Source organism: Cebus imitator, unplaced genomic scaffold (genome assembly GCF_001604975.1).
Source record: "Cebus imitator isolate Cc_AM_T3 unplaced genomic scaffold, Cebus_imitator-1.0 Scaffold640, whole genome shotgun sequence".
In the NCBI taxonomy this organism is placed as follows: domain Eukaryota; kingdom Metazoa; phylum Chordata; class Mammalia; order Primates; family Cebidae; genus Cebus; species Cebus imitator.
The window spans coordinates 98,413-119,467 of NW_016107955.1; the positions used below are offsets into that span (position 1 = coordinate 98,413).

Sequence of the window (21,055 nt, forward strand, 5' to 3'; positions counted from 1 at the left end):
CTTGTTCTGTCGCACAGGTTTGAGTGCTTATTGCAAACTCTGCCTCATGGGTTCAAGCAATTCTCCTGCCTCACCTCCTGAGTAGCTGGGACTGCAGGTGCATGCCACCACACCCGGCTAATTTTTGGTATTTTACTAAAGACGGGGGTTTCACTGTGTTGCTCAGGCTAGTCTCGAACTCCTGAGCCCAAGCAATCCACCTGTCTCCGCCTCCCAAAGTGCTGGGACCCTGGCTTTTGGTAGATCTTAATAATGCTTACTTTAGAGGGGGAAAGGTTTGGACTTAGCTTAAAGAAACCCCTAGTAAGTTCCATGTTCTGTTTTGGATGCCAAAAATACATTTCTCCCAGTTTAAATGTCACAACAGCATTGCTGGGTATATAGGTACGAGTTAGGTGCAGAAGAGGATGCTGAGATTCAAAGAGGTAGCTTACTAACTACCTAATTCCAAGGCTCATGCTCTTTTTAATGTCTCTGAGTATCTGAGCTCCTGTTACAGGAGATAAGTATTTTATGTATATGACAGATATTTGAGTTTCATATTTCTGAGGTAGCTATTAGGTCTGTTTTTCTGATAAGAGAGCTGTGGCTTAGAGGTTAAGCGTTGCTCATGATCAAACACCTTGGTAAACATGAAGCTAAAAAGTGAATCCACACTTGTTTGTTTCCAGACCTCTGGTCCATTCCCAGGACGCTATACTGCCATTCATTAATGGAAGGCTTCTCTCTCCCAGCCCCTATCCCTTTCCCTCCTTCCACTTTCAGAAACTTTACTATAAATGCTCAGTCCACTCCTTGTTACCTGACAAATAGGCCCATTCATCAGTAGAAGAGAGCAGAAATATATGGAAATGAGAACCCCAAGAAATAATAGGGTCCTATTTTTATGAAGTTCAGAAGCTCTTTACCATCTTACAAGTGAAGGGTTTTATGTTACAGAAAAATATAGTGAATGCTAATCTTCACCTTTAATTGTGAATTCATTAGGATTTTTCAGTCTCTGATTCAATATAACCTAGTAGGCATTCTGGTTAACTTTCAGACCATTATAGATTTCCTTAATTTTATTTTTTTTTAGATGTTTAGCTTTTTTTTTATTTTTTAAATTTTTGTTGTCTGCGTACCTTTCCAAATAGTTTGTCTGCATCTACCTTTATCCAAAGTGTTGCGGTGGTTTTTTTGAAGGCCAGGTGGATTGTTGGGGAATAAAAGTGTTTTCTCATGAGGTTTCCATTTTAATCCCAGGAGATTGTCTGGCAAATCTACAGTTTTCTTTAGTAATTTCTAGCAAAAGGAAAATTACTTTGTGAATTTGGGTTCCTCTTCCGATTCTCCTTTGTAACATCTTTTGTGAATATTTTTTTTTTTTTTCAGCCTGCAGACTGCAGAGCCTTAATAGACAAACTCAAAGTTTGTAATGATGAGCAACTTCTCTTGGAACTGCAGCAGATCAAAACATGGAACATTGGAAAGGTATATGAAGCCATGCTCCCAAAAGACAGGGCTCACTATACTAATACATCATTTTGTATGTTCTGATATGGAATGAGAAACCACAATGGGATAGCCTCATTCAGCAATTACTTAATAAGCGTCTAGCATGTACCATGTGCCTAACACAGCTTTAAACCAGTGGCAAGGAAAATGTTGCTGGCTGAGGATGAGGAATTGATTTCACAGGCGATGCTAAAGAATCTCAACCACAGAATTCCTTTAGTTTGACAAAATAAGTTTGAGATAATCTCTGGATTTTTACTTTAGTTTAGAATAATTTTTATTGATAACTCTACAAATGAATTAAATGGATTCTGGGAAGGATAGTTCTCTTGTCTTCATAGATCTTAGATTGTAACTAACGTTCTGTGTCTAAAGACCTAGCTCTACGGGTTTTATAGTGTCTACTGGAGTTAGCACATATATCTAGATGGGTATTACAATGAACTCCAGTCCTTTTAGCTCAGAGTATGATCTTTCTCATATGGGCAAAGGTGGGATGTGAACTAATCTAGGTGTCATGCTCAGCCATCTCTTGTAACAAAGCTCAGTTACAAAGCACCCATGCAGCACTTCTACCTTATTCTTACATCTTCTTTTTCCTCCCCTCTGCAGTGCGAGTTATATCACTGGGTGGACCTGTTGGACCGCTTCGATGGAATACTGGCAGATGCTGGACAGACAGTGGAGAATATGTCATGGATGCTCGTATGCGATAGGCCAGAAAGAGAGCAACTGAAAATGCTTCTCTTGGCTGTGTTGAACTTCACAGCCTTGCTCATTGAGTACAGCTTTTCCCGGCATCTGTACAGTTCCATAGAGGTAGGTGAAGTTAAAGCCTGTGTACTCTGTTCTTAACTAGAATTGCATATATCCAGAAATAAAGAAATTGCTATTTCTCTCTATTGCTGGTTCCTTTTCTTTGTGGAGCTCTGAGTTTTTACTATGGATTTACTCTGGGTTTTTTACTATGTCAAAGACAGTAGTAGAATGTTTCTTGGATAGACATATTATCCTTCATAGGATTGATGGGAAACTTCTGTACTGTCACCTTTGCCCTGCCTTTTCAAGATTCAAGAAATGAATGAGAAATGTTACGTATGTATTAAAGTATTTTAGGAAATTTGAACGAATTGATTTTTGCCCTAGGTTGTTAGAGCAGCTCCATGTTACTTTTAGATTGCTAGAAATAGTTTGATTTTCTCATCACATTAATGTACTTACTACTCTTTTAGGCTTTAGTGTGCTGCTTTAAAGTCTCTCTGTACTCTGCCACACTCACCCCAAAATATATATTCATAGCATCCTTTGTGTCCTTAAAGAGTAACATGGGTGCAGCAATCAGTGAACTTTTCAATTGGTCAAAAATCAGTGTAAGAAGAAACTATTTCCTTCTTAGAGAAGCCAACTTTAGACTTCCTATCATCATTAATTAGGTTCCCTGTTAATTTTAGGTGTATAAGTTTTCTAAATCTTCAGTAAACAAACAGAATCAGAACAAACAAGTTAAAAGAAAATGGCTTAGGAAAAGAAGTGGGATAACTGAACTAAAGGCCTAACATGCAGGGATTTAAATGGGAGGTAAATAGGCACTCTGTTGAAGATGAAATAGATATACTGTCCATGGAAGTCCATGGCCTTTGGTATAATTGGCAACTGAAAATGCCTTGATTCATTTCCAGCTATATTACTCACTGATTTTAATTGTAACCAAATGCTTCAATGTTTCGGTAAATTTTAATTGTATTTAAAAGCCAAAGTAAGGCCGGGTACAGTGGCTCATGTCTGTAATCCTAACACTTTGGGAGGCTGGGGCGGGGGAGGATCACTTGAGCCCAGGAGTTCAAGACCAGCCTGGACAACATAGTGAGACCCCATCCCTACAAAAAACACAAAAATTAGTGGGGACGTGGTGGTTGCATGCCTGTAGTCCCAGCTACTCAGGAGACTTAGATGAGAGGATTGCTTGAGCTAGGTATTATCATGCCTCTGCACTCCAGCCTGGGCAGCAGAGGAGACCCTGTTTCTAAACAACAACAACAAAAAACCCAGAGTAGTCACTCAGGTTACTTATGAGTATATACCGTACTATAACAGTTACATGTTACGTAGTTGCCACCAGCTGTGTTGTTGGTAGCTTTACCTTCTGTATGAAGGACACTTTTAATTAATTTCAATTTTATGTTTGTCATAAAGGATATAGAAGAGAACATAAAATATTTTTCACAATACTTTTAGTCCAGTTACAGACTTATTGTTCTTCTTGAGTCCCACATGTGTATTATATCTCATTTGTCTCTTTTGTAACCCCTTCCTTCCTGTGGGAACACCTGCGCAGTTTTGAACTGCTATTTACAATTTTTACTTTTCTTGAGTTTTATAGCTATCAGATTTTAAGCTCCTTGGGGATAAGATTGCATGTTGTAGATTATCAAATACTTATATATTTTTTGTATTGTTGTGACTAAACTTCATTATAGCTTTGTAAATGTTGACAAATTTTGTTTTGTTTTTGAAGCCAATTGTGCCTGATACCTTGAACATTGCCCTTTTTTGTCCCTGTAGCATTTGACAACTTTATTGGCTTCCTCTGATATGCAAGTGGTGCTGGCAGTCCTTAATCTCCTATATGTATTTAGTAAAAGATCAAACTACATCACTCGCCTGGGATCTGACAAGAGGACCCCGCTGCTAACTCGGCTACAACATTTGGCAGAGGTGAGTCTTCGGTGAAGTGTGGAGGGGTACAAAAATTGGAGCATATGGTTCCTTTCAACAGGTGTTTCTTGGAGTGTTAAAATAGATTAGAATCCTTAAGGTAACTTCACTGGCCTAATTGAGTTAGAACTATTGGTGCCCTCTTTTGAAACCTCAGTATTCTCAGTTATTAAGTAATTTTGAAGGAATTCATTAATCTCTGCTCAGCAAACAAAATCTCTCTGTTCAAAAGTGACAACTTCTCTTCTGAAAGGAAAGTTCAAAATTAGATTCGATTCTGTGTGAGAAGGAAGTACAGTGCAATAATAACACCTAGATTTGAGTCCTGGCCCTGCTTATTAGCTCTGATACTAGTTTTCTCTTCTGGGAATTTAGCATATCTACTTCAGAGTTGTTTTAAAATAAAATGAATTGTGGGGTAGTCAGTACTGTGATCAGTAAGTAGTAGTGATTATAATTGAAGCCAAAAGCTTTCACACAAAAGTTCACCTCTACCAAACTATTGTCCAGTGTTCCCAGAGGCAGTTTCTTAATATATACTCAGGTTTGAGAGGTAACCAGAGTTGGAAAGCTTTCTTAGAAGAAAAGCATAATGGTTGGCTTTTTAAAAGCATATTTAATAGTTAACCTCAAAGTAATTCAAGTTTCAGGCTAATTTTAGGTGTCATGATTACTTAAAAATGAGTTTTGTATAATTATAAACATAATGTATTCTGAAAATTTTAGGAAAATATAGGCAAAATGTCAATCACCTGTAATTTATTCCTATGAGACCTCCTTTAAAGTTGGAGCATTTTTTTCTTGGATTTGCAAATACGTGTGTAAATGCATCCAACCTGTTTTCTTAAGATACTGTAAACATTTCCTCTTACTGTTAAAAACCATAAGGAGGTTTAACGTTGGAATCCCAAGTCACAGTTAAAAGGTAAAAGGAACTGTAATTAAATAGATGCTTCCAAAGCCCTTGGTAAAATTTATCACATTAACAAAAGCTTCATTATAAACTTAAAGAAAACTAGAGTTACCTACCAGAAGTCATAATGGGGGAGCTGAGGCATTTCCATTGAATTCAAAAGTCACACAAAAATGTCAGGCATTAACTTAGGTCATTTAAATTTGTAGTACAGATCCTATCCAATAGAAGAGAAAAGAAAGAAGTGAAGAATACGTATTAAAAGAGAAAATTTGGGCTGGGTATGGTGGCTCATGCCTGGTACTTGGGGAGGCTGAGGCAGGCACAGATCACTTGAGCCCAGGAGTTTTGAGACTAGCCTGGGCTACATGGCAAAACCCCATCTCTACAAAAAGTACAAAAATTAGCCAGGCATGGTTTCACGCCCCTATAGCCCCAGTTACTTGGGAGGTTGAGGAGGTAAGAGGATCACTTGAGCCTGGGAGGTGAAGGCTGCAATGAACGAAGACCATGCTACTGCATTCTAGCCTGGGTGAGAAAATGAGACCCTGTCTCCGAAAAAGAAAGAGAAGATTTGTTACTATTTGTGTGTAGGTGATGAGTCTCTTGGTTTCCTGGGGAGATAATATAAAATTATTATAACTAGTAAAAGCACAGTGAGGTAGCCAAGTAAGAGATCAATATACAGAAACAGCTCCTCCATGTATTAATAGTAACCAATTAGAAAATGATTGGTGAGGCCGGGTGCAGTGGCTCACGCCTGTAACCCTAGCACTTTGGGAGGCCAAGGCGGGCAGATCACCTGAGGTCAGGAGTTAGAGACCAGCCTGGCCAACACAGCGAAAACCCTTCTCTACTAAAAAATACAGAAATTATCTGGGCGTGATGGCACATGCCTATAATCCCAGCTACTTGGGAAGGCTGAGGCAGGAGAATCACTTGAACCTGGGAGAGGGAGGTTGCAGTGAGCTGAGATGGTGCCACTGCACTCCAGCTAGGGCGACAAGAGCGCGCAAAAAAATAAGATCGGTGGAAAGACCCCATTCACGGTATGAGCAAATATTGTTTGTAAAATAAGTCATATTGGCTGAAACTGTATGTTTGGGAGAAGTTAATTTAGGAGGTTATGTTGTAATACAGTGGTGGGGAAAAATTCTTAAAATCCTCTAGGCATAAACTAAAAGTAAAATTTTGATATTTTATTAAGAAATATACCTCCCAACACAAAAACACATTACTCGAGGCTACTCCTTAGGCCCTTAGACACTGCTTCCTTTATCAGGAAAAATGTCATTTGTACTAAATAGTATAGTTACTGATGTGGTCAAATAACATTCTATAGTATAGTTACTGATGTGGTACAACTTCATTTTGTCATGGACCAATAACATTTGAAAACAATTGGTGTAATAGCAGCTGGTCTGCAGACAAAATTAAGCAGCACTTCATTCAACAGAAGTTAGACCCATGGTAGATTGAAAGATACTTAACAATGTTTTAAAACTGAAAAGGGACTGCTAATGTAGAATATCCAAGGAACTCTTCCAGATCAACAAGGATGAGCAAAGGATATGGATAGGCAGTTTATAGAACAAGAAATTCATATGAGTAGATGTCCAGAATCATTTATTAGAGAAAGAAAAATAAAACGAGATACAGCTTTTTGAGCATCAGATTTGCAGAAATTAGAGAACTATGTAATGCTAAGTGCTGGCAGGTATGTGAAGCTATGAGAACCCTCATGCAGTGCTGATAGGAGTGTAAACTGGCTCTCCTGGGTATATATTTCAAAGATGAGATCACATCATTTCCATAAATGTGATCTCTGTCAGAATATTGCATCATCATTTGTAGTAGTGGGGATTTGGAAGCGACCTTGGTATCCATCATTCGTAGATATTCAAATAAGTAAAATGTGGCACACGCACACTGTAGAATATGTAGCAGTTAGAAACAGTGGACCAAATAATACAGCAACATTGATGGCTTCTAAACATAGCAGTGAGTACATAAAAAAGTAAAAGAAACAATTTTCATTCCTCAGTACCATTTCTGAAACTTAAAAAGATATATGCAAAGCACCATATAGTTTCAAGAAAACAAAAATTAAACAACAGATATCAAAAGTGATACCTGTGATAATAAGAGAAGGGAATCTGAATGGGCAATAATGGGACAGATGGATATATAAACAAGTACAGTAGTCTCCCCTTATCCGAGGTTTCAATTTCCATGGTTTCAGTTACTTGTGGTACAGTACAATAAGATATCTTGAGAGAGAAGTCACATTCACATAACTTTTATTATAGTATATATTAAACTTTATCATAGGTATGTATGTATAGGAAAAAAACGTGTGTGTGTGTGGCTGTATTGTACAGTCGGGCATCCACTAGCGATCTTGGAATGTATTCCTACGGATAAGGGAAGACTGTTGTAAGGGAAAATAAATCTTCCCTGCAGTATTTAAGATCTGTTAGAGCAATACTAAACCTTTGCTTACAGATTTAAAAGCTGGTCCAAATAGAGACAAGTAACATTTTTTTAAATGGGAAGACTTAATATAGTAGAAGCCCTTTAGTGAAATTAGGACTAATGATTTTTAGGTTATTTTAAAAGTCTTGTTAAAGGTGGAAATGTTTAAAAAGTGATTGATACATACGATTTTTTAAAAACTAAAATAATTCCCTTTCCCATCTTATGTTGGGCCAAAGACTTTTAGTAAGAAGCAGTCTGTTATCTGACATAAAATAAACTACAACTATGATCTGTGATTACTTTACTGTGTTGCACCGATGTGAAGAAAAGGAACCTGCATGTAGGATTCTAAATTTTTTAGACTTTACCCCTGAATCTCTTCATAATTTGACACTTTTTATTTTAGCATCTTGCCTTTTAGATGAATATTTTGTAAAATATTCGACTTTGTTTTTGTAAACTTATTCCCTCTCTCATTTAAATCAGTCATTCAAATTGATTAAGTGGAAGTTGTTGATATCAGCTGGGACAGAGAAATAAATGTCTGAGAAAACAGTGATAATGAATCAGGGTTATTTGCTGTATCAGATAATAAAATATCATAAAGCTATAGTGATTTTATTATAAAGCCAAGTTTTTATCACAAGTCTTTTTATCATGAAGCTAAGTTTTGTAGTTAACACAGGAATAGACAGTACATCTGCAGAGTGAAAGAGTACGAGTTATGTTGCTTATATCAACAGCGGGACAATAGGCTGTTGGAAAGGAAAATGTGTTTAGAACTTTTCTTCACACTTCACACAAATCCTAGAAACCTACTTAGTGGTAAATACAGGTGACTTTTAAGATCTTTCACAAGGAAGAATTTCCTAAGTTAACAGACCTTAAAGTCATTAAAAATACAGCTTTGATCGTGTTAATTTGGTTATTTGTATGGGCCACAATAGCATCTGACAGAATTCATATCACCCTACGTTTAGGCTGATATGAACACACTAATATTTCATACATTGATTAAATGTTCTGACAATTTAAGTAGAAGTTAAAGTGCAAACTCTGCTTGGTATAAATGGCTCACATGCCTGAAGTATGAGAGGTTTCTTTGTTTTGTTTTCTTGGGTAATTAAGATCCAGTTGTTTCTTCTTTTGAATGATTTTACCACCAGAAAGGGTTGCTTAAATGATTGCTGTTTTGTCCCTTTGCATTTTTGACACTTTTTACCTTTGACAGGCATGATGCTTTTTGCTCTGAATTGATCTAAAGAGATTGTAGATTGAAGGTTAATTTCTAGTCCTGGACAATTTGGAATCTTGACAGGTGCAGTACATTGCAGCCGTTGGTAATAGATTTATGTGTTTGGTGCTTTGCAATAAAAGATTTTCACAGATTTTTGAGGTATTAGAGATAATTAGGTATTTATTAATGGTAGCTCCCATAGTAATAACCCTCATTAAAATTTAAAAACTTCATGTTTCTCTGAAATGTAAAATTTCTCTAAAAACTTGACTTTTTCACATGGGCTTCTTTCATTTTATTTATTTATTTTTATTTATTTATTTATTTATTTATTTTGATACAGTGTCACTCCATTACCCAGGTTGGAGTGCAGTGGCACGATCTCAGCTCACTACATCCTCTGCCTCCTGGGCTCAAGTGATCCTCCCACCTCAGCCTCCCGAGTAGCTGGGGCTATAGGCATGCAGCACTATGCCTGACTAATTTTTTATGTTTTTTTATAGAGATGGAGTTTTGCCATGTTTCCCATGCTGGTCTCCAACTCCTGAGCTCAGGTGATCCTCTTGCCTTGACCTCCCAAAGTGTGGGATTACAGGTGTGAGCCACTGTGCCTGGCCTTGTGGGCTTCTTTAACAGTGATTCTAGAAATCTTAGTTCAGTCTTTTCAGGCAACATTTTTTGCAACAAACACATTCACTTGCATGTGTTTAAGAACTTGGATTTGAATGTGTACCTACTTTTGCCAGCAAATCACATTAACTTGTTTCTGTGTCTGTAAATTGGGGGTTACAATATCTACCTCATAGTTTTTTTAGGATCAGAGTAAAGGAAGTCATAAAACTTGTGGGGTTAATGCCATCATGTTGGAAGTACTTAATAAATGGGAGCTGTCATTTGTAGATGAATGTCAACCAGAGGAACTATGTGTCATTCTTTTGTGTTTGCTTTCTTTTAAAACATTATACACACATTATTTTATAAGTGCATGCATATTGTCACATGATTATTTTCAGTACAGCCTTTTCCCTCTTGGTTCATCTCCCGTAACCTCAAATGTATTCTGTATGTATTATCTTCGTATTGTATTGACCTGTTGAGGGTGTTTTTGTCATTCAGTTACAAATGCGGTATACCTTGCATCCTTGTTTTCTTATTTCGGACCTTGTTCAAAAATTACTTTAAAGTCACCTATATAGCTATAGGGTTCTTTTGATGGCTGCATGATATTTCATGCTTTGGATGTACCATATTTACTCAACTATTTCTCTGTTGATGCATACTCATATTTGTTATGAATGGTGCTACATTAAGTAATATTTATATATGCATTTAGTTACAGATACTTTTAATATAATACTTTAAGAGATGATATGGAGACCGTATGATAGAGTCTCATAAATCTCAGTGTTAGTTCATTGGCACTTCACTGATCAGTAATGATTTTGAGCATCTTTATGCTTGGCCATTAGGATTTCTTCTTGTGAACAGTCTTGTTTCTATCTTTTGTCCATTTTTCTATTCGGTTACTTTTTTCTACTCTATGAAAACTGTATTGGAGTTTTTAGTCCTTTGCCATTTTAAAAGTATTTTTTTTCCCTAAATCTTCATATATATTGTCTTCGTTTATTGTGTTTTTGTACATGGTGTTTTCAAAAATGGTTCAGTCAATGCTTTTATATAGAAGATGAAATATCCTGTTTTGGTCTTGATGAAAAATGACTTTGGATGTGGTGTCTATTCTCACAGTTTTGTAATGATTCAGTTAACCCAGTGATGTAGGCTAATTGTGAATGTGGACAGTGATTAGTTAACTACAGATTTAGGGAAAATTCTCCGGAAAGACTTGTTAAATCAGTTGAAAGCCAGTTGGCTGGCTTTTGTGAAGGTTTGGTATACTCTAGGTCTAGTAAACTTTGAACATGCATCAGAATCACTTTATTAAAAAATAACAGTTGGCCGGGCGCGGTGGCTCAAGCCTGTAATCCCAGCACTTTGGGAGGCTGAGGCGGGTGGATCACGAGGTCAAGAGATCGAGACCATCCTGGTCAACATGGTGAAACCCCGTCTCTACTAAAAATACAAAAAATTAGCTGGGCATGGTGGTGCGTGCCTGTAATCCCAGCTACTCAGGAGGCTGAGGCAGGAGAATTGCCTGAACCCAGGAGGCGGAGGTTGCGGTGAGCCGAGATCACACCATTGCACTCCAGCCTGGGTAACATGAGTGAAACTCCGTCTCAAAAATAAATAAATAAATAAATAAATAAATAAATAACATTAGTCTTTCTCACCTCCATCCCATACCCAGCTCCTGAGTTTCTGATTCATTAGGCCTGGAGTGGGCCTCAGAATTTGCATTGCTAACAAGTTCCCAGATAGTATTAATGCTAAGCTGCTGGTCCAGGGAGAGCCACTGGCCTATTCTGTGGAGTAAAGTTACAACCTTTAATCAAACTCTTATAATTCCATCTCAGAGAGCATCAGGCCTTTTTCCTGATGTATAAATAATTAGGAAATCCTGTCTAGTGTGAGGTAGTGTTGTATATGGCCCTGTGGCATGATTAATATAGTTGTTCATGGGGTATCTACTTAAGTGCTAAGATGTTACTTTAACACTACCAAGTAGGTGAATACCATGAGGCTCTGAAGTTCTATTATTTTTAGACAAAGGCTCTGCGCTCCTTGCTCCTGCTAAAATGCGAAGAATAATATCTGCTTTTTCTGTCTTAGGCATTTGGGGGTTGTTTGAACATGGTCATGTTCGGTTTTTTAAATAAAAGCAAACTTACTTAGTGGTTGAGAAAGCAAGATAAATAGATAATAATAAATTAATAATAAGAGCAAAGAACTAGTGTTACTCTGAATAGCACTGACTAATAAGTACCCTAGAATCTTAACATTCAATATATTGACCTTATTGGCAGCAAAACAAACTTGTCTTTCTGATGAAAATATGTTCTTGGTGTTCTAAAAATTTGGAAATATATGGAACAAAATTTATCATAATCATGTTTCTAGTCATTTTGCTATATTTTCTTAGTCTATCTTATGAATATTTCTTTACAAGAAACATTTCTTTATATTTCATATAATGGTGCTAGCTGATACATGTAACAACACCACACTCTTCCATGAGTCAAGTTTGAGTTGGTAGGGTTTTTTAAGGATCTCAGCTTACCAAAACTTTCTAATTAGAGGTGCTTGTTTTTTATCAGGTCGCAAAAGTTGGCAAGAAGGATTTTGTGGTGACAGTAAGAAAAATATTCTGAAATAATTAGTTGGAATAAGAGAAGAAACAAAAGGAAAATAATTGTGTAGATATATAGCCTTTCAAGCTTATTCTGCCTTGCAAATTCAGACTTTTGGTTTGACTTAACCTGTCTGTTCTGTGATACATCAAGCCTTTATACCCTCATCCTTACTTTATGGTTTTCAGCAAATTCCATGTGTTTTCATCTTCACTAGAAGTCCTGGGAAGAGCCAAGAAAATATTGAAAATGTAATGAGGAAGTATTTATAGGTATTAAACTATTTTATAAAGCTATAGTAATTTAAGTAGTTTGGTAATTAAGAGTGGAATTGACAAATCAGTAGGTTCCAGAAGCAGATCCAATATGTAAAAATTGAATTTATAGTTAAGATGGCATTTCAGATCAGCAGAAAAAGAATGAATTATTCAAATAAGATGGTGTTGTAACAACTGGCTCACTCTTTGGGAGGCAATTAAGGTAGATTCTACCTCATCAAAGTTAAATTAAGATATAATAAAAAGCTGAAATGTTAAAAAAAGAAAAAAACATGAAGCTATACAAGCATTGAAAGAAAGTATATGTATGGTTGTATGCTGCTTGAAGTAACGAAGTATTTTCAGGAATGAGACTAATGCCATGAAAGAAGAAATTGATTCCATTACAGTATGATTTTATACCTTCTGTATGTTAATATTTTAGGTATTGTCAATTGTGCTGTCTATGGCTATCTCAATTTACTTCACATATTTCATCTTATTTGGGTAATTTCCAGTATTTTTCTGTTGTAAATAATGCTACAGTGAATACCTTTAATACATGAATATTTGGCCACATTTAGCAGCAGGTGTTTATTAACTTTTTTGAGGTCTCATTCTGTCACCCAGGCTGGAGTGCAGTGGCACAATCTCAGCTCACTGCAACCTCTGCCTCCTAGGTTCAAGCCGTCCTCCCACCTCAGCCTCCGTAGTAGCTGGGACTACAGGCATGCATCACATGCCCAACTAATTTTTGTATTTTTAGTAGAGACAGGGTTTCACCAAGTTGGGCAGGCTGGTGTCCAACTCCTGACCTCAAGGTGATCTGCCCACTTCGGCCTCCCACTGGCTGAGTGCTGGGATTTACAGGCATGAGCCACTGCGCCTGGCTGTCTAATAACATCTCAATGAATGTTGAACCTTGTGCTTTACACATTCTTGTCTCCTTGCCTTAAACTTGCCTAGTTGTTTTAAACTTTTGATTATTTAGACTTCTGATAGCCTTGATTAGTTTTTAGACTTCTTGATAGAGTTCTGATAGCTTTTGGGGTTCTCTATTCTGCCGTTTCGCTGACATCATTCCTAGTAGAACAGTCTGTTTTTAACCAGCTGGGAGTTGAGAATGTACATATCTGTATCCAGGAAGCCTTTCTCACTTAGGTTTTCACTAGGGAAGTAAACCCTAATGCCCTAAGGTATCCATTATTAATGTAACAAAATGACTTCTCTCACGTGTGTCTAAGGTGGTGCTAGTTATGTACCATTCTTTGGAGAATTAATAAAAGAATCACTCTCCTTGTTCTGTGCTTCATACATAATACCTGGATTGAGAAATGCTGCCAGTAGGTCAATTGTAGTTTGAGAAAGCTTATTTCTTATGAGATAGTCAGATGATATTTTATTGATTTTTTTTTTCAGGTTTAGAAATAACATTCTATAGTACGTACCTTTGTGAGTGGCATCTTCAGTGATTTACGCTGTTTGTTTTTGAGACTTCCTTGACAGGTAGTGATATAGTAGCATTTAATAAAGAGGAAACACTTGGATGTAGAGAGAGAACCATGTTAGTTCATGGTAGCAGCCCAGATCCAGGGTGATTGGGACCCACACTAGAATGCCAGGAATAAAATTAAGACATGGGATTTAAGTAGCATTTTGTGCTTCAATTATGCCGGACTTAAAAACATGATGACGTTTGGGTGGACAAGGTGGCTCACAGCTGTAATCCCAGGACTTTGGAGGGCCAAGGCAGAAGGATCACTTGAGGCCAGGAATTTGAGACGCCTGGGCAACACAGCAAGACCCCTACAAGCATTTTTAAAATGTAGCCAGACGTGGTGGCAGCACATGCCTGTAGTCCTAGCTATGTGGGAGACTGAGGCAGGAGGATCCTTTGAGCCCAGGAGTTTGAGGCTGTGTTGAGTTGTGATTCTGCCACTGCACTCCACTCCAGCCTAGGCAACAGAGGGAGACCTTTGTCTGTCTGTCTCTTCCTCTCTCTTTCTCTCTCGCTACATATATAGCTATATATATAATTTTAAAAAATTATGTATACAAAATATATCTATTTTATGTAAAATATATATTTTATATTGTGTGTAATATAAATATGTCAGTTTGAGATAATAAATTAATAAATTTGTTTCAGATAATAAATATTTCATTCCTTTCAGTTTATCGATTGTTTGCCTAAACTATATGGCTTGCCCCATGAGGTAGGCACACACATATATATATAATTATTTTATATATAAAAATATATTTTATATAATATATGTAAAATAATTACATATATAATTTAAAAATAAAAATATGCTTTTAATATTAAAGTGATATTTTAAAGACTGTTGAAGATGCAGGCTAGTTAGTAAGTGAGTCTGTATGTCTGGAGTTTTGGATTTAGAAGCCAGTTGAGCCATTTCCCCCATTATCTCAGAGGCTTGTTGATGAGTTTTTAGATTTGAGTGGCAAAGTTAGAGTAGTAATAAATAAGGTAGAATATTCTGGTTTGTAACTCAGCTCATGTCAAAAAGAGAGGAACTGGAAAGTGTGATTCCACCCTAGTGAGGAAGGCGAATAGGTAGAGTGTCAGGCAGGGCCTGATGGGACATGACCAGTTTGTCAGCATGCATGACTACAGGGGTGTGGAATACAATGACTGGCAGTTGCTGCTTGAGTTCCTCCTAGGAGCATCCTCACTGAACAGTGAAATTGATCTCATTGAAGAAATTACCTTTAGGCAGACCATCTTGGATTGAGTCTTAAGTTCTTTTTTCTGTTTGTTCTTTCCTCTTGTTTGACTTTCATATTGGATCTTCTCAACATTATGTTCCAAGCAGCCATACACTCTTAGATGTGTGTGTGTGTGTGTGTGTGTGTGTGTGTGTGTGTGTGTGTGTGTGTGTGGAGAGAGAGAGAGAGAGAAAAAAAAAAGAGATAAGGTCTCACTCTGTTGCCTAGGCTGGAGTGCAGTGGCACAAAGTCACCAATAAGCACTGTCTTAACACTGTCTTTTTCCTTTTTCAAGAGCTGGGGTGGAAAGGAGAATGGCTTTGGACTTGCAGAATGTTGCAGAGACTTGCACATGATGGTAAGTAACTCTTTGGGATATGAGTGTCTTTTAACAGAGCTGTGGCCTCTTTATGAACCTCACTTTACAACAACTATGTGGTATATGAATTAACCCCTTCATGTCAGATCTTTGGGGAACCTAAGATCAGTTCAGACATAGCTGACCCACGTCTATAGGAAACAGTCTAGCAGTGCTTGGGCTCTTGATGTGCTGGCAGTAGATTAAAAATCTGAGAGATAATGTGTGTTCATACCCAGTTCTTGAGTAGGTAGCTGTATTTGTTGAATTTGTTTTAATGTGATTTTTTAAATCACAGAAAGTATGTTTGCTTGCATTCTCACACTGGAACTGTTGTTTCAGAACTCTGGACAGTGTGGCGTTATTTAGGAATGGCTGCTTGGAGAGCAGTTCTACTATTAGGTTTATTGAGAACTTACAATGTTTTATGTTCTTTCCTTGTTTACCACTCTGCCTTTCACCTATGCTTAAGTTATGAGCTCAGGCCATTCTCCTTTTTGCTTTGATATGTTGCTGTGGAGCTACAAAACACAATCTGGTTTTCAATAATAATTTTGCATCTGGAAGCAACTGTATTTTCCACGTGGAATTTGTCTTGTCAGTTTGTCATGTTTAGCACAAATGACTGCAGTGAAATTTAGTGCATTTATTTTAGCACGCCTTTTTTTCCTGAAGAGAATTGGCTCTTTTTCTGGTCACAGAAAACTACAAATTACACCAAGTTACTTTCCCCCGTTAGCTGGTGTACATTTCTTTAGTGATTATTTTATGAAGAGATATTGGGTAATATAGTAGGTGAGTGTTGTCTGTTTAATAATCAAAGCTACATAATTCTTGAAGTATATTCAGATAAAGTTTGATATGTACTTTTAAAGCAAGTAATATATATACATATTTTAAAATTCAGAGTATAAAGAGGTATGAAGTGATTTTTCCAGCGGCAACCACTGCTAGTGGTATCTTTTAGTGAGATATTTTAGTGGGCACACTGCCGTTACCTTAATTTTGTTTGTCATGTTGCTTTTCTAGAGTTAAAGAGAATGTTTTGTCAGGGTCTAGTTTATATTGGCTTGGTGTCTACCTGTGCAGGAAAACATACCGTGAGAAGTGGTGTAGAATGGTACGGAAGGAAAGTGTTTGAAGAATTATGAAGATATGCCTATGAGGCATACTTTGAATAAAATGTTTCAGAAGGCTGATAGTACAAGGTTTTCATCAGAATGTTCTTTTCTATTCTTTAACTGGTTTCTGGACCCTGGTGTTTGTTCTCCATCCTTTTTTCGATTCTTTTTCATTACTGCTTGGCAGTATTGACCCTCTTTTCCCCCTTGGGAATAGCCACAGTCAAAATTGATCTCTTGAAAGAAAAGGCAACTGGAAATTATTAAGTATGAAATGCAGAAGGTTTGGGAGTTCTGGGCTCCATCCTCTTGATTGTGTTTGAACAAGTCCTATCCTGTCTGAGCTCTGCTCTAAGACAAGGAGTTAAAGGCACTGTAGGTACTGAATGTACTGTTCATTCTTCTGCCACAATAAGTTGAACAAGCTGCTGGGACTTTGAGGGAAGATGTGGGGGATGTTTATAATCAGTTGAATGAAACTCAGTGTCTGACTCTTTGATGTGCTTTATACACAGAAGTATCCACCCAGTGCAACTACACTACACTTTGAATTCTATGCAGATCCTGGGGCTGAGGTCAAAATCGAGAAAAGGGTGAGTTTGATTCAGATTTGTTCTGATAAAGTCTACAGTTTACTGTAACCGGGGTTGCCTCTTCTAGAACTCCTCAGTTAAATGAAGAAAATGGTTTTGAGCTACACTGCTGCCCTCCCAAACTAAACATACCTAGCAGCTCCTCAGGAGTGTTAATTACATGTCCAACTCCGATAGGGTTGGGTCTTAGGAGCTGCCAAAACATGGGACTTCATTATGAGGGACCGCTATGACCTATGTGCTTTTCCAACAGTCTCTGAGAATTACAACATGTGGTATAATAGTATGAATGGTGATGACTCAGGTTTCTCTGCTTAGGAAGCCTGCAAGAAGTCTTTATATATTATGGATAGGGTCCTGCTTAGATTAATTGCCTTGAAAGCAACTCTAATACATACTCAGAGAGAGACCATTTTCATGAATTCGGTCTTTGCTATGAATACTGAAGCTATGGAGATTAAGTCAGTGGAGGGTTAAAAAAGGACAAAGAAGTATATGAAATGTGCCTGGCTATGTGCATTATAGTTTGATACTACTGGTTTTAAAGAAGCTTTCCTAAGAATATTCTACATATAAGATAGATGTTTTGGAGGGCTCTCAAGTTACCTTGATTTTTAAGAGCATTCAGTTAGTCTTCAACCTAGGGTGACATCTTGGTTTTCAGACAGCTCTTGCAGCTCTGTGGCAGGGGAAGCTAGGTTGTACATCACTCCTTACAGCTCTCTTGTCTCTTTTAATTTTAGACAACTAGTAACACACTACATTATATTCACATAGAGCAACTTGACAAGGTATGAGGAATCTTTGATTCTTGGCTGGGTTCTTAATGTTTGGTTCGCTTTTTGTTCCTAACTATATATTTTTTTAATGTAGATTTCAGAAAGCCCTTCTGAAATCATGGAATCTCTTACCAAAATGTACAGCATTCCTAAGGATAAGCAGGTATGATGTAGCTTTAAAATATCCACAGGATATGGTTGTTATCTAAATAGATTAATGATATGTACTGGGGTGGGAGATTGCATAGCAGAAAGAATGTCAGCTTTGGAATCAGACCATGGCCAAATTGTTAGCTTCTCTGAGCCTTAGTTTCCTTGTCTTTCATGAAGTTAACCCTTAATAAATTCCTAGGTCCTTATGAGAGTTTGAGGAAAACATAAACTACCTCACTGTGAGCATCTACTAAGTGATGGTAGCTTTCTCAACACTTGGATACCAAAGGAGAAAATGTTTAATTTTGCTGTTTTTTGAGTTAGCCCTCAGAAAGAATATTCACCTTTTTCATTTATGTTTTTAAAATGTGGGTTTTATCTCTCTACAGATGCTGTTATTTACACACATACGGCTGGCCCATGGCTTTTCTAATCACAGGAAGCGATTACAAGCTGTTCAGGCCAGACTGCATGCAATATCTATATTAGGTAAGAGAAGAATACTATAATTAACAGGCCCTATTAGACAGTTTGGGCCTGATTTCCTTTGAACTTCATCTGTCTTTGTTGCTGTGTGGCCTGTTACAGTTACCTAGGTAGCAACTTAAATACTGCCACCCCTCCCAGTATTCACTGTGTGTATTCATTATCCTTGAGTTTCTTAATGTTGGACCAGAAAGAGGGTATGATGATGTTCATTTACATGTCAGTTGGGTTTATTCTTGGTATTAATCTCTTTTTTTTTTTTGTTAATGAGTATTCTTGTAGCTTTCTCTTACTGTCTCCCTACTCTTTCTCTTACCATTGTGTCTTCCTCCTCTCTCATCCTTTCTGGGGTATCATTTTGAAGTAAGTCAGAAAATATTGAGTAGTCAATACTGTGCATTTAATTTCTTTTACTGTGCACAGTAGATTGGAAAACACATGATTTTGGAATCAGTCCTGTACTCTGGCCCTGATTCTGTAGATTATTAGCCACATTTATCCTCTCAGCCTCAGCTGCTTTGTTTAATATTGAGAGACCTCACTGGAGAGGCTGATGTAAGGATTAAATGAAAACCTGGAAAGCAGTCTAGCACAGAACAAGTACATAGAAGGTATGAAATGGTAACCATTGCTATTATTATCAATGATTGTTATGACTTGTCTTCTCTTTTAAACTATGAGTCCTTGGCATGAAAATCTGGCTCTTTTATGTGTCAGAATTCATACCTAGCATGATTTCTGGCATGTTGGTGGGTGCTCAGGAAATATTTGTTGAAAACTAAATGAATATACCCAGATCCCATTAGTTTATGCTTCAGGGGACTGTGTCTGGTATGACCTCTATGTGGAATTCATTGAATGTGGATTACACACATTTTCAAGTTTTGCTACAGTGTCACATAAATTTCTGACTTACTCTACAATAGTCCATAAATTCTGTTCTTCACAACTTGTAAAAGTATTTACAGTAAAAGCAGAAGCATAGGAAGAGGCTAAAATGGAAATCTATATCTAAGGCATAGTGGAGTTATATCAAGTAATAATGTTATGAAAAATTAACTCAGAACTTTTCCTATTTCCATCCCGCAAAATTCTTTCTCAAGACTAATAATACCTTTAGTAGGGGAATCTGTCAATTCAGTGGCTGTTTAGAGCCTATCACTATATTTGATCTAGTCCTTCAGAATTTAATTTGGTGATTATTCTGCCCTCCATTGCTAGTTGGGAATGGAATTCTTCCCCAGAACCCATAGATACCAAAAAGTTTGTCATTGGGCAGTGGCTTGACCACTGCCTTCTTGCCTAAAGTGTTTGTTTCTCCTTTTGCAGTGTATTCCAATGCCTTGCAGGAATCAGCAAACAGTATCTTGTATAATGGCTTGATAGAGGAGTTGGTAGATGTCCTTCAGATAACGGATAAGCAGCTTATGGTAAGTATTTACAGGTTGAGTAACTCTTATCTGAAATGCTTGGGGCCAGAAGCATTTTGGATTTGAGATTGTTGTTGTTGTTGTTGTTGTTGTTGTTTTGAATATTTGCATATACGTAATAAGATATCTTGGGCATGGGACCCAACTTTAAGCATATACATAGTCTTAAGGCAGTTATATACAACATTTCAAATAATTTTGTGCATTTTAACTGTGACCTGTCACATGAAGTAAGGTGTGGAATTTTCCACTTTTGGCATGCAGGTATTCCCAAAGTTCTGTGACCCAAGCTCTAAGGTAATGGGGATATCAGTTACTTTGCAGGATTAAATAAGATATTTATTTAATATCTTTTTAATTAAAAGTAACTAAATTATTTAGTTAGTACGTGTATTCCCAAAAGTTTTGGATTTGGATTTCAGATTTTTGAATTAGGGATCCTGCATTAATGTTCTCTGTATATCAGGCTTATATTTGTTTGCCTTTTGGTTTTTCCTAGAGGATTAGAAAGAATTCCCTAGAGGAGACTTAAACTTGACCCTTTTACTTCTTCCTCTTTGGGTATTAAACTGCAAAACAAAAAATACTGGATTTTCATTGTTGTTCTCAACAGACTCCATCTCCTCAAGCAGTTACCGGTAGAATGACTTACATTTTAAAGTTTGGGATACTAGACACTGGAAGTTGGTTTAGTCATCTTATTATATTTGACACATTATGTGTTTACCTTTTAATCTAATAGGAGATTAAAGCAGCCTCTTTACGAACATTAACATCAATTGTCCACTTGGAGAGAACTCCCAAACTCAGCAGTATTATTGACTGTACTGGAACTGCCTCCTACCACGGATTTTTGCCAGTGCTTGTAAGGAACTGTATCCAGGCCATGATTGGTAAGTTTTGATGGTGATTATCTTAGGCAAGAAAAAACCCTTGCCCTCTGCCTTTGTCTTTTTAACATCCTGCCCGCTTAATATCAATTTTGAGCTTGTTTTTGTTCTCCCTCTCCCTACCTCCCTTGTAGATCCTTCCATGGATCCCTACCCTCACCAGTTTGCCA

At 37.2% G+C, this 21,055-nt stretch overlaps 1 protein-coding gene across 1 annotated transcript in view; it reads left to right on the forward strand.

Annotated features, from left to right (window-relative positions):
- LOC108295434 (E3 ubiquitin-protein ligase HUWE1-like) overlaps positions 1–21,055 on the forward strand; it is a 64,786-nt gene that overhangs the window by 43,009 nt on the left and 722 nt on the right. The window contains exons 5-15 of the mRNA XM_037734590.1: positions 1,375–1,473; positions 2,110–2,316; positions 4,060–4,212; positions 15,371–15,433; positions 17,070–17,147; positions 17,891–17,938; positions 18,021–18,089; positions 18,469–18,568; positions 19,895–19,995; positions 20,738–20,888; positions 21,020–21,055. Coding sequence (XP_037590518.1) covers positions 1,375–1,473; positions 2,110–2,316; positions 4,060–4,212; positions 15,371–15,433; positions 17,070–17,147; positions 17,891–17,938; positions 18,021–18,089; positions 18,469–18,568; positions 19,895–19,995; positions 20,738–20,888; positions 21,020–21,055 — 1,105 coding nt within the window. The remainder of the gene's footprint in view (positions 1–1,374; positions 1,474–2,109; positions 2,317–4,059; positions 4,213–15,370; positions 15,434–17,069; positions 17,148–17,890; positions 17,939–18,020; positions 18,090–18,468; positions 18,569–19,894; positions 19,996–20,737; positions 20,889–21,019) is intronic.